General features: G+C 40.3%; 1 protein-coding gene across 6 annotated transcripts in view; it reads left to right on the top strand.

Annotated features, from left to right (window-relative positions):
• GPR176 (G protein-coupled receptor 176) overlaps positions 1-15,027 on the top strand; it is a 120,678-nt gene that overhangs the window by 41,705 nt on the left and 63,946 nt on the right. Inside the window, exon 1 of one of the 6 annotated variants that reach the window (XM_065547752.2) lies at positions 12,498-12,579. The exons of the other annotated variants lie outside the window; for them this stretch is intronic. Coding sequence (XP_065403824.1) covers positions 12,513-12,579 — 67 coding nt within the window. The 5' untranslated portion in view covers positions 12,498-12,512. Of the gene's footprint in view, positions 1-12,497; positions 12,580-15,027 lie in introns of those variants that run through there. 6 annotated transcript variants of the gene reach the window in all.

Below are 15,027 nucleotides of genomic sequence, written 5' to 3'. Positions count from 1 at the left end.
ACTCCCAACCTCAGATGATCCACCTGCCTCGGCCCCCCAAAGTGCTGGGATTACACACGTGAGCCACCGTGCCCAGCCGGAATTGCAGTTAATGTTTAAGGGTTTTATGACATTATTAACCTCATGTAAGGTGTATGGAAAGCTATGATAATAAGAAACATTCTAATACTCCAAGTCTTACCGACTTTTAAGAAAATAAAGATGATAAAAGGTGAAGCAACAATGATGACTTCCCTAAGTATGCAAGAGAAGAATCACTTGACACCAGAATGTTTCTGAATGACAAACTGCAGACCATGTAACACATGTAAACCACTGTCCCAATGCAGCTAACAATACATAGCAAGATGAGAGAAATGTGATTGAAGAGAAGGAAGAACTTTGGAGTTTGTTACTGCAAAAAGGTCTGTCAATATAAAAAAAGGATGCCAATTAGGCTAATATTAGGAGAAGATGAGGAGAAGGTTTGGTCTGGTGAAAATGGATGGTATCGCAGGCTTTATGATGGCTCCCATCAGCAAATCATCCATGTGAGATGTCATTGGTAAGCATCTGACATACCCCCTGAGGGGTTGTCAACTCTTGGGGAGTGACTATTGAGGCGAGTTGTTACTTACCACGCTACAGGTCAGTTTTGGAAAGAGATGCCCAAATCTAAGGAAGATCAATAAAAAGAAGAGGAAGATGACTGGGTTGCAACTCTGAAGTGTCACCTACCTATTTGGTGGAAACTCATTACAGAGACTGCAGACTTACATAAGTCACTTGAGACTTACAGACATCTTCTCGATACCTAACCTTTATATAATACATGTTGAGTTCTTCATGTCATTAGGTTTTGGGGAAAGCATGGCTAGTTTATTTCATAGATTTCCTTTTTTGTGCAGTAATTTTAATACCTGCCCTTGAAAATCTTTCATCAGAAACATTTAACAGGGGCAGATTTTTATCAGCTTGAATTTCACCATCTGCCTTTGTACTTTTCTGCTTGGTGATAAAGATGTAGTGAATGAATAGAGTGACCAAAAGGGGGACAAGAATAGAATAAGATGAAAGGCAAATGACCAGTTGGCAATTGTGGGGGCTGACTTGTGATGATGGTGAGGGTGCAGGGTGCCCATAGATAGGTGTCAATGCCTTCCACTTCGTTGGTCTACTAGGAAGTTACTTCACCTTCTATTGAATATATATTAATAAGAAAAACCAGCCCATGGCTAGTTAACTTCTCATAGAATGAGGTGCTAGTGTATGAGCTTAGGTCACCCATGAAATTCACAGATTTAGTAGCTCTTCATTTGCTGCAGCCGGTGTTGGAGTTTTTGATTCTATGCTGTCATCTTGGCCTGTGGTATCCCCGCCTGCACACAGCTGGGCCAGAAATCTTTCAGTTACATTTGATTTCTCTCTCTTCCTCTTTCTCATTCTCAAATTGATTCTGCCCCTGAAATGTTTCCCATTATCACCTGCCACTGCTCTCGTCCAGACCTTGTTATCTGAGAAACAGTGTAGTGAAAATTTGGGCTTTGGAGTCAAACTTGATTTAAGAATCTGTTCCTTCCACCCACTAGCTTTATGACTTTGGGAGAAGCTGCTTAACTTTTCTCTAAGCCTCTGTTTTCTCAGGCAGAAAATGTGGTTAGTTATAGTACCTAATTTGATCGGATAAGACAATACAAGTATAGTGCTTAACGTTTAAAACATGTTACCTATCAGCATCTGTATTTTTCGAAGGGACTCTTAACTGTTTTTCATTTCTCTGATCTTTAGCTTCTACAAGCCATTTCTCCTATTGCTACCAAAGTTATTTTCTTACAGCACTGTTTGGACTCTATTACTCTCATGATCACACACACACACACACACACACGCACACACACAGATATTTTGGATATTTGTCCCCACCCAAATCTCATGTTGAATTGTAATCCCCAGTGCTGGAGGTGAGGCTTGGTGGGCGGTGTTTGGGTCATGGGAGCAGATCCCTCATGGGTTGGTGCTATCTTTGTGATAAGTGAGTGAGTTCTTGTGAGATCTGGTCTTTTAAAGGTACATGTGGCACCTCCCACCCAACTCTCTCTCTTGCTTTCATCATACTATGTGCCTGCACTCCCAGAAGCAGATGCTGACATTATGCTTCCTGTACAGCCTGCAGAACTGTGAGTCAATTAAACCTCTTTTCTTGTAAATTACCCAGTCTCAGATATTTCTTTACAGCACTGCAAGAACACACTAATACACGCTCTAATACACTAGCAGCAGCAACAACAACACAATGAAGTCCTTTCCTGGTATCTCATTACGTAGAGGATAAAGTTGGTCTATTTTGATCTCTTATAATTGGGTCTCATCTTGCAAGGGATGTCCTGTTGTGTCCAGCCTCATGTCCTGTTGTACCCAGTTGTCAGCCTGTACTCCTCCTCATACTCCCCATCTTCTCTGCACACATTATGTATGTTTAGTTTTCTCTCTGTCGTTAACTTCATCCTGCTTCAGTTTGGAATGAACATCCCAAATGCCCTCCCTCACCCGTTCATTCTTCAAGGCTCACCATGTCAGACTTCATACCTCCTCTTTTCTCCTACAATGTTGTTTGTATCTCTATTATATAACTTATTTCTTCTTGCCTTAAAAGAGTTTTACTGAGTTATTTTCATGCCACTGCCACCAGCGTATTCTAACCTTGGGAATGTAAGGAACTTGTTTTAGGAATCTCTGTATTCTCTACAGAGCCTAACTCAGTGGGTTGCATATTTGTAAGTGCTCAGAAAACAAATGCTGAATTGGATAAAATTGGCCTCATTATCCCTTTCCCATTAAAAAGCAATCTAATTTGCTAATTCAGGGTTTATTTATGAAAGTCTTCCCATTTTAGCTTTTAGGTCACTCAGTAGGGATCAGTACATAGCATGGTGTTGACATTAGATGAATGTATGTGCTTTGAATTCAAATCCTGATTCCTTAGGTTCCCAGGCAGGTTGACTTTGTTGGTTGCTAGGAAATCAAGTAATAGAAAGGTATCACTCCGTCAGTCATCGGTCACCTGCACGGGTGGAAAAGTTTGTGCAGACACTCTTGAGATGAAGAGTGAGGACTTAGTTTATTCAGGGAAGCTTGGGAAAGGGCTTTAAAGCCTTTAGCCATAGAACAGTGAGGAACTACAGTAGAGTGTTAGGAAAGGGACCATGAGGATGAGGTCAAGGTGACAATCGAGGAAGGCAACTTTACCATGTGGTGAGCACTGTCTGTTGTGTAGTAGTTCTGTTAAAGGCAGTGAATCCTGCCCTGAGGGATGGAGGAAGTACTGTATTTCTCTCTACAGAAATACTGTGCAATGAAATGTACTCACACATCTCCACTCTCTACCTTGCCCTAGGTGATAAGAGATGGAAGGATATTAACAAAGAATGGTTTATTAGTCCCCACTTTTTCTTTATGGAACTCTCTTACTCTTTGATATCATGTCAGATTGGAACCTCAAAAGATTATTTTTTGACTGCTCCATTAGACCCCAATTTAGTGTTCTTCATCTGTTTTGGGCCACTGGCCTGTTGAGGATATGATGCAAGTTATGAACCCATTCCTTGGTTAAATGCACACGTATTCTAAAATTTTCACATAATTTCACATAGTTTATCGACCCTCCCAAAGTCTGTCCTTGTAATTCCCTGTTTAAATTCTGCGCTTGCCAACTGTATTAGTTTTCTATTATGCTTAACAGTTAGTGACTTAAAACAACACAATGTATTATGTCAGTTTCTGTGGGCCAGGATTCTGTCATGGGTAAACTGAGTCCTCTGCTCAGGGTCTCACCAGGCTGAAATGAAGGTGTCAGTGGGGGCTGCGATCTTATCTGAGGCTATCTTAGCTGAGGTCCTCTTCCAAGCCCATTCAAGTTGTTGGCAGCATTCAATTTCTTGCAATTCTAGGATGGGGTCCCCATTTTATTGCTGGCTATTACCTGGGACTCTAAGCTCCTAGAAACCCATCCTCAGTTTGTAGTGAGAGGGCCCTCTCACAGCATGTCACCTCACTTCAAAGTCAGCAGGAGAATCTCAGTCAGTGGGCTCTGACAGTCTTGTATATTATGCAGTGCAATCAAGGGAGTGGCATCGCATCATACTTGCAGGTCCCACCCACACTCAACAGGAGAGGATTATACAGGGTATGTAGACCAGGGTTTGGCAATCTGGGGGGCTCAATTTAGAATTATGCCTCCCACACCAATGATCCATTTTGTTAGTTTTCTGGTTTTGGTGTTATGACACACTGATAAGTAGAGATACATTGTAAGATATCACAAATAATATGTTATCAATAAAGTACTGGAATTTATCATTTTCTTCTAATAGGAAGAGATTCGTGGTTATCCCTTAAATGATGTCATTCCCTTTTGCTGCTCTCTTGAAGGGAATAGAAATGATGAAGTTGCTATAGCTCCCCTGTAGTAGGCCCCCGAGATATCCGTGTCCTAATTCCTGGAACCTGTGGCTATTACCTTATGTGGCAAAAGGGGTTTTGCAGATGTGATCAAATAAAGGATCTTGAGATGGGAGATTTTCCTGGATTATCTGGGTGGGCCTTTAATGTCATCACAAATGTTCTTATGAGAGCGAGGCACAGGGAGGGAGATTTGACTACAGAAGGAGGAGATGTGACAATGGGGGCAGGAGGTTGGAATTACACAAGGAAGGGATCATGAGCAGCCTTTAGAAGCAGAACAGCAAGGAAACAGATTCTCCCCTAGAGCTGCCAAAGGAACTGGCTCTGCTGACGCCTTGACTTTAGCTCAGTGAAACTGATTTTGGACTTCTGGCCTCCAGAACTGTAAAAGAATAAATGTGTGTTGTTTTAAGCCATGAAATTTGTGGTTAACTTGTTTTTTAGCAGTCTTAAGAAACTACCCTTTAATAACTGTGTTTACTTCTAGATATACTAATGGGACACCACCACCTCACATCTATGATGTCTACATTTAAAAAAATATATGCACTGAGACTATTTGGGGATAGAGTTGGAAGAGGTCAAACAAGATGGGGAATATTTCTAAGGATCACTTGTGATTGGGGTAAAGGATTAATATTGGACTATTGCAAAGAGGCAGTAGGCCTTTGAACAAGAGTTCAAAATAAATAATAAAATAATAATAAATAATTGAGAGAAACAAAAGAACGAAGGGATTAAAAAGGGAACAAAAGGTGAGGAAATGAAGATGAGGAGAAGAGAGAAGAAAAAATTAAGGAATGGAGAAGTACAGTTTGGCCTCATAGATGTGCTCTGTAAACAGCTTGTGACAAGTGGCTCTTGTCTGGGAAGATTGATGGCTCAGGGCTGCACCTCTGGGAGCTGAGACACCTGCCCGAGGTCGGCATCGTGACAAAGCTGTTTCTTCTCCACAGCTCGGCAGTGATGTCATGAGCAGCTTGCTGCCGCTTTGTGTGGCTTCAGCTGCTGTGTCTGGGACTCCAGATCCAAGAATCTCTGCCTTCTTTTAAAATAGTTTGATGGAGGAAAAGATGTAGAGTATTTTTTATTTCACCAAACCTAAGTATTTTCCAAAATACCCATGATAGAGTCCTTTTTAAAGAAAAATGATGGACCGTAAAATAGCAAAATAAAAAGCTCACCACAGGGTTCTTTAAAAAAAAAAAAAAAAAGCAGTTGTGGGGATGAAGGACAGTGCTGCCGCTTGAAAAGAATGCAGAGGGGAGTGTGTGCACAGTACTTTTGGAAACTTAGATGTCTCAGAAAATGTTCTGTAGGACTAAGCACTTATTTGGGGGAATTTTTTTTTTTTTTTTTTTTTAGACAAGAGTTTTGCTCTTGTTGCCCAGGCTGTGTTTGGGGGAATTCTTACTTCACTAGCAAGCCCATTTCCAGTGACCTCGGACTCTTCAGATCTGTTACCTCATCGGACAGGTCATTCAGGTGAATATCAAGTGTCTGCAGAGGACAGACACTGGCCTGGCTCCTGCCCTTTTGTATGGGCACAAGACTGTCCAGGTAGCCCCTGCACAAGGACTGGCAAGCTGATGGTTACTGAGATTTAGGTCTATGCCCACATTTCATTGTAACTGCTGGGTTAATGGGCTAACGTTAGCACTAGTTAAAGATATCTCTCTTAAAGTCCTTATCCTGAGCATTCTTAAAAGTCCAATAAACAACCCCACAGCAAGCGTTTTGGAAAAGTAGTTTTATTTATTTATTTTTATTTTATTTTTATTTTATTTTATTTTTTTAATTTTTTTTTTTTTTTTTTTTTTGAGACGGAGTCTCGCTGTGCCGCCCAGGCTGGAGTGCAGTGGCCGGATCTCAGCTCACTGCAAGCTCCGCCTCCCAGGTTCACGCCATTCTCCTGCCTCAGCCTCCCGAGTAGCTGGGACTACAGGCGTCCGCCACATCGCCCGGCTAGTTTTTTGTATTTTTTTTAGTGGAGACGGGGTTTCACCGTGTTAGCCAGGATAGTCTCGATCTCCTGACCTCGTGATCCGCCCGTCTCGGCCTCCCAGAGTGCTGGGATTACAGGCTTGAGCCACCGCGCCCGGCCGGAAAAGTAGTTTTAAAAATGACTGTATGCATAAAGCATTGCTTTGTCTTTGAGTGACCTTTTTGACTGACCTAGATACCGTGGTTAGCCATGTGCCAGTTCCAGGGAAGACGTGCCCAAGTTGCTAATAACTACATCATATCTCATTTGTATGTCTTACTAAAATCGGAAGATCCCCCTTCTGCCCCGCCTTCGTTTAGAAGCTACCTGATACTCAGAGTCAGCATGGGGGCCTGCTTGTTCTTAGGCTGGTTTATGGACTGTCTTTGTTGAGAAAAACCACTCTGCAGCCTGTATTCTGATCACATCACCAATCACATTACTCCTGACCATCAGTCACTTTTGTCAAAAAAGTGACAAGGACTCCAAGAGCCTGGAGAAACCCATTGGTGGGTGGCTGTTTGTGATCCCAGACTTTTGTTCTGCTGCTAGCTTCCTGCTCCTCCTTTCTCCTTGCACCAGTGTAAACCTCAGTTCATTCATTCCTGGTGCCCTTTGGACTTAGCTATCTCATAATGATGGTAGAAGGTCCTTCCAGCCCCGTCCCACTTCTCTAGTAAGATGTCATTTATTGTCTTAATGGGTGGCATCATGGCTTAGGCTTTGGTTGGATCAGCCTGAGTAAATAGCTGGAATCCAGGTAATAATGTAAACATTGGAAGAGACTTCAAAGCTCATGTAAAATCTTGCCCTCCAGCCACTCAAACTGTCTCCTATTCCAAAACCTTGAGCAGAGATGCTGTAGTTCACATCACTCATCATAGATGGTCCTGAGCCATCTAGATGGTGGTCGGGATACTCCAGGCCTCACTCTGCCTTAGCCTTGTGTCCACTCCTCACTTCACCCTTTTCCTCTTTTCTTTCCTGTCGGTTTGACCTCATAAATATGTCTCCAGGATCTGCTCTTTCTCCGCTGTTTACTCACGTCTTGTGGAGAGGTGCTAAGTAGATTTCTGTCCCTCCTGTCTCTTGCTCCTCCAATTCTAAAATCCTCCCCACCCCGCATCTGCTGATTTCACTCAGCCACCTAAAATCCTCCCTTGGCTCTGAGTAGCCTCCAGGGTGAGGTTCAAACCCTGGGGCCTCTGAGGTGTTTCCCAGCTGGCTTGCCCCTCCCCTCCCCTCCTGCCAGCCATGACCTTGGCGTTTCCTGGCCAGCTGTGCATTTCCTGATGTCCCCGTCTGTGTGTCTGCTGTCTCCTCTCCCATCCTTCTCTGCCTAACTCATTCTCATCCTTCACATTTGGAATCTGAACCCCTAGTTTGAGTCCAGTGCCCCTTTTCTGTGGGCCCATTGCACCTTCTAGCAGAGTCCTTAAACCGGACACAGCATGATGGTGGTAGAATCAGTTGGCCTTGGCCCCACTAGACGTGTAGCCCATGTATTATGGGTCTGATTGGCATCAGCTGGCATGAACCCCTGCAGATTCGTTCTGCACTTTATAGCTTCATTTCAGGACATCACCTGCCACTTTCCTCTCTACTCTCAGAGTAAGAACCAATTTCCAAGTGAAATTAATCTTTCACTTGGATTCTGGACTCCTCATGACTCTGTTCCACATGTTGATTATACCTCGTATGAATTCTCTTTCTCCTCTCTGGATGCCTGCCCACACCTCAGGTTTCCATTCTTTCCTTCTGTCTGTCCCTTGCCTGATCCTGCTGCTCCCTCTTTTTCCCTCAGTTTTAGAACACGGGCACCACTGCCCACTCCACGTCGCTCCCCCTTTGTATGCTTTCCAATCTGACTTCTGGACAGTCCACCTTCCTCATATGTTTCAATGATTTATTTCTTCACACATTTATGGTATCATTTAAAATAGTACATTTTAAAAATTCAACTTTTATTTTAGATTCGTGGATACACATACAGGTTTGTTACACAGGTGTTTTGCATGATGCTTATGTTGTTGAAAAATGTTTTTCAAAGTAAGAATTACCACATTTCTGAGTTGGTAGTTTTATACATATATTTTTCTCTTAGAATATCTTGGTTCTTAAAAATTAACATACTCACTTAAAAATCCTATAATATACTTAAATTAGTTTCAAAATTGCTACTGACAGTAATCCTAGTAGTGAAGTTTGCTATTTCTTACTGTTTTGTCCTTAGAATATATATTTACAAGGATGTACAGTGTTCAAAAGTTTCTTGAAATTATTCTTTCTTTGTGTGATTATGTTACTAATATGAGACACAATTACATTTACTTGTTTCTGTTTTGTTCAATCACAGGGTTTGTTTTTCCCCATTTTAGTTTAATGCAATTTATTAAATATGTTAAACATTTACCTTGTTCAAAATGGAGAAGTATATTAAGAGGGATACTTAGAAAAGTCCAGCCTGTTCTTTCCACAGCATCCATCTCACCCCTTATAGATATCCATTTTTCATACATTTTAAAATTTATATTTCTGGTATTTCTTTTGCAAAAATAAGACAACATGTAGTATATATATTCTTATTTTCCACTTTTTCTTATACAAAAAATAGCATACCATATATTCTTTTCTACACTTTTCTTTTTCACTTAATAATATATCTTGGAAGAAATCCTTTCATATGTACTCACAGAGATCTTGCTCATCCCTTTTTATGATTAACAGAACTCCACTGTGTGTACATAATTTATTTAACTGGTTCCCTCTCGGTGGATATCTGTTTTGTTTCCAGTCTTTCACTATTACAACTAGTGCTACAATGAATAACTATTTCATATATTGTTTTATATTTGTGAAAGTGTATCTTCTAGATGGGTTCATAGAAGTGGGATTGCTGGGTCAAAGGGAAAATACATATGTAATTTTGTTAGATGTTGCCAATGCATATGTAAATTTGTTAGATATTTTTTCCATAGGGTTTAAAGCAATTGGTGGAAGATGGCACTTTGATATAGTCCTTTTTTGGTATAAATTTATGGGGTACAATTGTAATTTTGTTACATGCATAGATCACATAGTGGTGAAGTCAGGGCTTTTAGGGTATCCGTAATCCAAATAATGTACATTGTACCCATTAAATAATTTTTTATCATCCATCCTCCTTCCACCTCCTCACCTTTCTGGGTCTCCATTGTCTGTCATTCCATGCTCTACCTCCATGTGTACACATTATTAAACTCCCACTTATAAGGAAGAACATATGGTATTTGTCATTTTGTGTCTGACTTGTTTCACTTAAGATAATGATCTCCAGTTCCATCCATGTTGCTGCAAAAGACATAATTTCATTGTATTTTATGGTTGAATAATATTCCGTTGTGTATATATGTAACATTTTCTTTATTCAGTTATCTGTTAATGGATACTTAGGTTGATTCCATATCTTTGCTATTGTGGATAGTGCTGTGACAAACTTATGGGTACAGGTATCTTTTTGATAAAAGGATCTATTTTCCTTTGGGTAGATACCTAGTAGTGGGATTGCTGGATCAAATGATAGTTCTATTTTTAATTCTTTGAGAAATTTTCATATATTTTCCATAGAGGTTGTACTTATTTAAATTCCCATCAGTAGTGTGTAAGAGTTTCCTTTTCTCTACATCCTTGCCAACATTTGTTATTATTTTTTTCTTTTTAATAATAGCCATTCTGACTGGTGTAAGGTGATATCTTATTGTTGTTTTAATTTGCATTTCTCTGATGATTAGCGATGTTGAGCATTTTTGTTTTTCACATGCCTGCTGGCCATTTATATGTCTTCTTTTGAAAAATGTCTATCATGCTTTTTGGTCGCTTTTTAATGGGATTGTTGGGATTTTTTTGTTGCGCTGTTTGAGTTCCTTGTAAATTCTGGATATTAGTCCCCTGTCAGATGCATAGTTTGCAAATATTTTTTCCCATTCTGCAGGTTGTTTGTTCACTCTGTTGATCATTTATTTTGCTGTGCAGAAGCTTTTTTAGTTGGATTCAGTCCCATTTGTCTATTTTTGTTTCTGTTGCCTGTATTTTTGAGGTCTTAGTCATGAATTCTTTGTCTAGACCAATGTCTGGAAGAGTTTTTCCTAGGTTTCCTCTTTTATGTTGTCTGTCCTCACAATCTCTTCCCATTTCCTAGGTTTTCTTCTAGTATTTTTATAGTTTTTAGGTCTTAAGTTTAAGTCTTTAATTCATCTTGAGTTGATTTTTGTGATGGGAGTCCAGTTTCATTCTTCTGCATATGCCAATCCAATTTTCCCAGCACCATTTGTTGAAAAGGATATCCTTTCCCCAGTGCATAGTCTTGTCAATTTTGTCAAAGATCAGTTGGCTGTAAATGTATGGCTTTATTTCTGGGTTCTCTATTCTGATACAGCCCTTTTGATGTGGTGACAGTTTAATGATCTGTTCAACTTTCAACCTTAAAAAAAGAATAGGTGAAACAAAGATTTGTTAGTTCATCTGAGCCTTATTCCATTGCTGGTCTTCTGATCGTTGCTGGTCAGGAGTTGGGGATCTGAGTACCGAGTGGTAAGAGAGGGGGTCAAATCAGGCAGCATCTGGTAGGAAACCACCCTATGTGACATAGGGTCACATATTTACCACACTTTTCAGCTTAGTAGGGGTTGTTTTGTATACATGCTTATTTTCTGAGAGTTCAAAAATTATTCAAGGGAAAGAATATTTGAACTATGATGTGAGCCCATATTCTCAACACCAGACTGCAGTGGCCGTCTTACACTCAGTAATATACAAGCCTTATATTCATTACATAGTCATGCTTTGCTTAACGATGGGGATACATTTTGATAAATGTGTCATTAGGCGATTTCATTACTGTGTTAACACCATAGAGTGTACTTACAAAACCTAGATGGTATAGCCTGCTACATACCGAGGCTAGATTATTACACAGTGGTTAAGTATTTATGTATCTAAACATATCTAAACATAAAAAAGGTAGAGTGAAACTACAGTATAAAAGATAAAAAATGGTACACTTGTGTAGGATACTTAACATGAATGGAGCTTGCAGGACTGGACATTTCTCTGGGTGACTTGGTGAGTGTGAAGGTCTAGGACATTACTCTACATTACATAGACTTTATAAACACTGTACACTTAGGCTACGCTAAATTTATTTTTGAAATGTTCTTTTAATAATAAATTAATAAATTAACCTTAGCTTACTGTGGCTTTTTAACCTTATAAATTTTAAATGCTTTAACGCTTTTGGACTCTGTTGTAATAACACTTAGCTTAAAACACATTGTATAGCTGTACAGTTTTTTTCTTTATATCATTATTCTTTAGCTTTTTTCTGTTTAAAAAATTTTTATTTTTTTAAACTTTTAAACTTTTTGTTAAAAACTAAGACATAAACACACACATTAGCTAGGCCTACACAGAATCAAGATCATCAGTATCACTCTCTTCTACCACCACATCTTGTCCCATAGGAAGATCTTCAGGGGCAATAACAGGCGTGGAGCTGTCATCTCCAAGACAATAGTGCCTTCTTCTGGAATACTTCTTATAGAACCTGCCTGCAGTTATTTTAGAGTAAACTTTTTTTTTTTTTAATATAAGTAGAAGTGATACACTCTAAAATAAAGATTAGAGGTATAATATGGTAAATACATAAGCAAAAAGTACCGTAGTAGTTTATTTTCATTATCAAGCATTATATACTGTGCATAATTGTATGTGCTGTACTTCTATATGAATGTCAGTGCAGGTTCGTTCACACCTGCATCACCACAAACACATGAATAATGCACTGTGCTGTGACTTTAAGATGGCTGTGATGTCACTAGACCACTAGGTGACAGTCTTTTTTTTAGCTCTATTATAATCTTATGGGACCACTATTGTATATTCAGTCTGTCATTGACCAAAACATGCTTATTTGGCACATGACTATATTTATAGAATTGTTGCAAATGTGTGACCTGAAACTAACTGTAGTGGTCTACTGACTTTTGGAAAGGATTCTTAGAATCTGTCTGATTTTCACCTCTGTAGTTTTTATTTACATGAACCAGCTCACATGCCAACAAATGCATCAAAGAGCCTGCTTTTCCTGATGGGGAGAATATCATCACTTATTTCATCAGGTAGGATATCATGTTTAAAAGTTCTTACCTTTTATTCTTATAGGTAAGCTTGGGCTTTTTACATTTTTAGCAAAATTACTCGTAATACACATTTTTCTTTTCTTTTTCTATTCCCTATACCTTACTGCTCAGAATAAAACATAAACTTTTGATAATTCTGTTTTTAGATTGTACCAGTAAAAATTTAAGTTTAAACAACCAAACACTGAGAGTGGAACCAGGAGAAGTGGATTCTGACTCCAAGGGCAAAGGCAGGGCCAGAAATGGGGGCTAAGCCAAGAGATTCAGCAGTTCTAGTCAGGCAACTACTAGAATGGCAGTTTCTAAAGGGCTCCGGAGGAGAAAAGGGTCCTACACAATAACCTGGAACAGAGAGGGACCCAGCCATGGTACTTGGGTATGTCATCTTGTTAAAAGGCACAGGATTCAATTGGGCTGATAATTCAACATTGATTCTAAAGACCTGGAAAAGTCATCTTAAGATTTGCTATGCAGCTACTGCTTCCTTTGTAAAATAGACCTTTAACATTTTGATGAGAAAGTTCTGAATCGAAATACTAGAAACTTTCCAGCTGGCAGCCAGCTGATGTCTCTTTGATGTGAACCGATGTCAGATTTCCTGCTGGGCACACTGTTTATGTCACTCTTAAAGAGTACAGAATATTAAATGGAGATTGTCACAAATCCTGAACAAAAAAGAAAGATTTATCTTGCAAAGCCGGGTTAAAGATACAATTTCTTAGACACATTGACACTAAAATATAGGTTTTTTTTGTTATTTTGTTTTTTTTTTGAGATGGAGTCTCACTCTGTCACCAGGCTGGAGTGCGGTGGCGCAATCTTGGCGCACTGCAACGTCCGCCTCCTGGGTTCAAGTGATTCTCCTGCTTCAGCCTCCCAAGTAGCTGGGACCACAAGTGCGTGCCACCACACCCAGCTAATTTTTGTATTTTTAGTGGAGATGGGGTTTCACCATGTTGGCCAGGGTAGTCTCGATCTCTTGACTTTGTGATCTGCCAGCCTTGGCCTCCCAAAGTGCTGGGATTACAGGTGTGAGCCACCATGCCCGGGCTAAAATATAGTTTTATAATTAAATTATTTCAGACACTCTGCATATTATAAGTAAAGTAGTTCCTAAAAAGATCTGCCATGGTTATATTATGTCATGGTTGATAGACTTGGCTAGTGGTCATATTGTGTGGCTTTTTTCCTTAGATAAGTAGGGTGTTTGGAGGCTTTCCATCTAGAGTTTGTTGACTCTAGATTGTTTAGTCAGTCAGCTTGGTGAGATATTGGACTCTTAGGACATTTAAGGGATTTATTGGTGGTATGAACAGAGCGCTTGCAGTCAGTACTATCTCAGAACCTCCATTAGTAATGTTTCTCTTCTTCAGAGTAATTGATGCTAATTCTTTTAGCCTTTCCAGCTGATACCACCTTCCCAAATGGAGCCAGTGAGTGGGCATTCCATGGTGCCCAGCACCATATTAATTGAGAATGGAACTTACGTTTCATTTTCAGGTACGGTATCAATATTGGGAAAGTTGTAAAAACCAGAATGTAAGTACTCACAGAAGAGCAAAGTCAATCAGGCTCTTCATGACTCGGAGTAGTGTCAGCCTAAAATCCTCATCGGCGAGCAGATCTAAGTTAGCTTCTCCTATACATACTAGGGTAAGCCTGTGTTATGAGCCTTCAGGTCTCTTTTATTTCCCTGATTTAGCCAATCACGGGATGGATAGTCAATGACAAAAATAATTATAAACTAAGGCATTTTCTCAACAGACACTCTAAAATTACAGCTAACAGACGGAGTAGAATCTGGAGGACAAAATACATGATTGGGAATATTTGCCATTGCCACTGTGTGTGATGCAAGAAGGCCATTGAACTCCCCTAGAAACTGGAAGCAGTCAGCCTTGCTTCTGTTCTCCTTTAAAGGGGACATGGAGAATGCACATAGGGTACACCCTTCCAGTACCCTGGGCAGGGGAGGAATGTGCTGTTTCCCAGCATCGATGCTGGTGGAGAAGCTGTTTCTTGGCTAAGGATAGCCTAAAGCTCATCAGCCTGAACCCCTGCCTTTACTGGGACTTGAAGCATTTATTTAAAAATCCTCTGTCGCCGGGCGCAGTGGCTCACGCCTATAATCCCAGCACTTTGGGAGGCCGAGGCGGGCGGATCACGAGGTCAGGAAATTGAGACCATCCTGGTGAACACGGTGAAACCTCGTCTCTACTAAAACTACAAAAAAATTAGCCGGGCGTGGTGGCGGGCGCCTGTAGTCTCAGCTTCTCGGGAGGCTGAGGCAGGAGAACGGCGTGAACCTGGGAGTCTGCGGAGCTTGCAGTGAGTGGAGATCGTGCCGCTGCACTCCAGCCTGGGCGACAGAGCCAGACTCTGTCTCAGAAAAAAAAAAAAAAAAATCCTCTGTCTACATTCTTTGCA

Source organism: Macaca fascicularis, chromosome 7, assembly GCF_037993035.2.
Source record: "Macaca fascicularis isolate 582-1 chromosome 7, T2T-MFA8v1.1".
Classification (NCBI taxonomy): domain Eukaryota; kingdom Metazoa; phylum Chordata; class Mammalia; order Primates; family Cercopithecidae; genus Macaca; species Macaca fascicularis.
The sequence above is the reverse complement of the archived record's forward strand: the minus strand, read 5'-3'. Positions and strand labels throughout refer to the sequence as shown.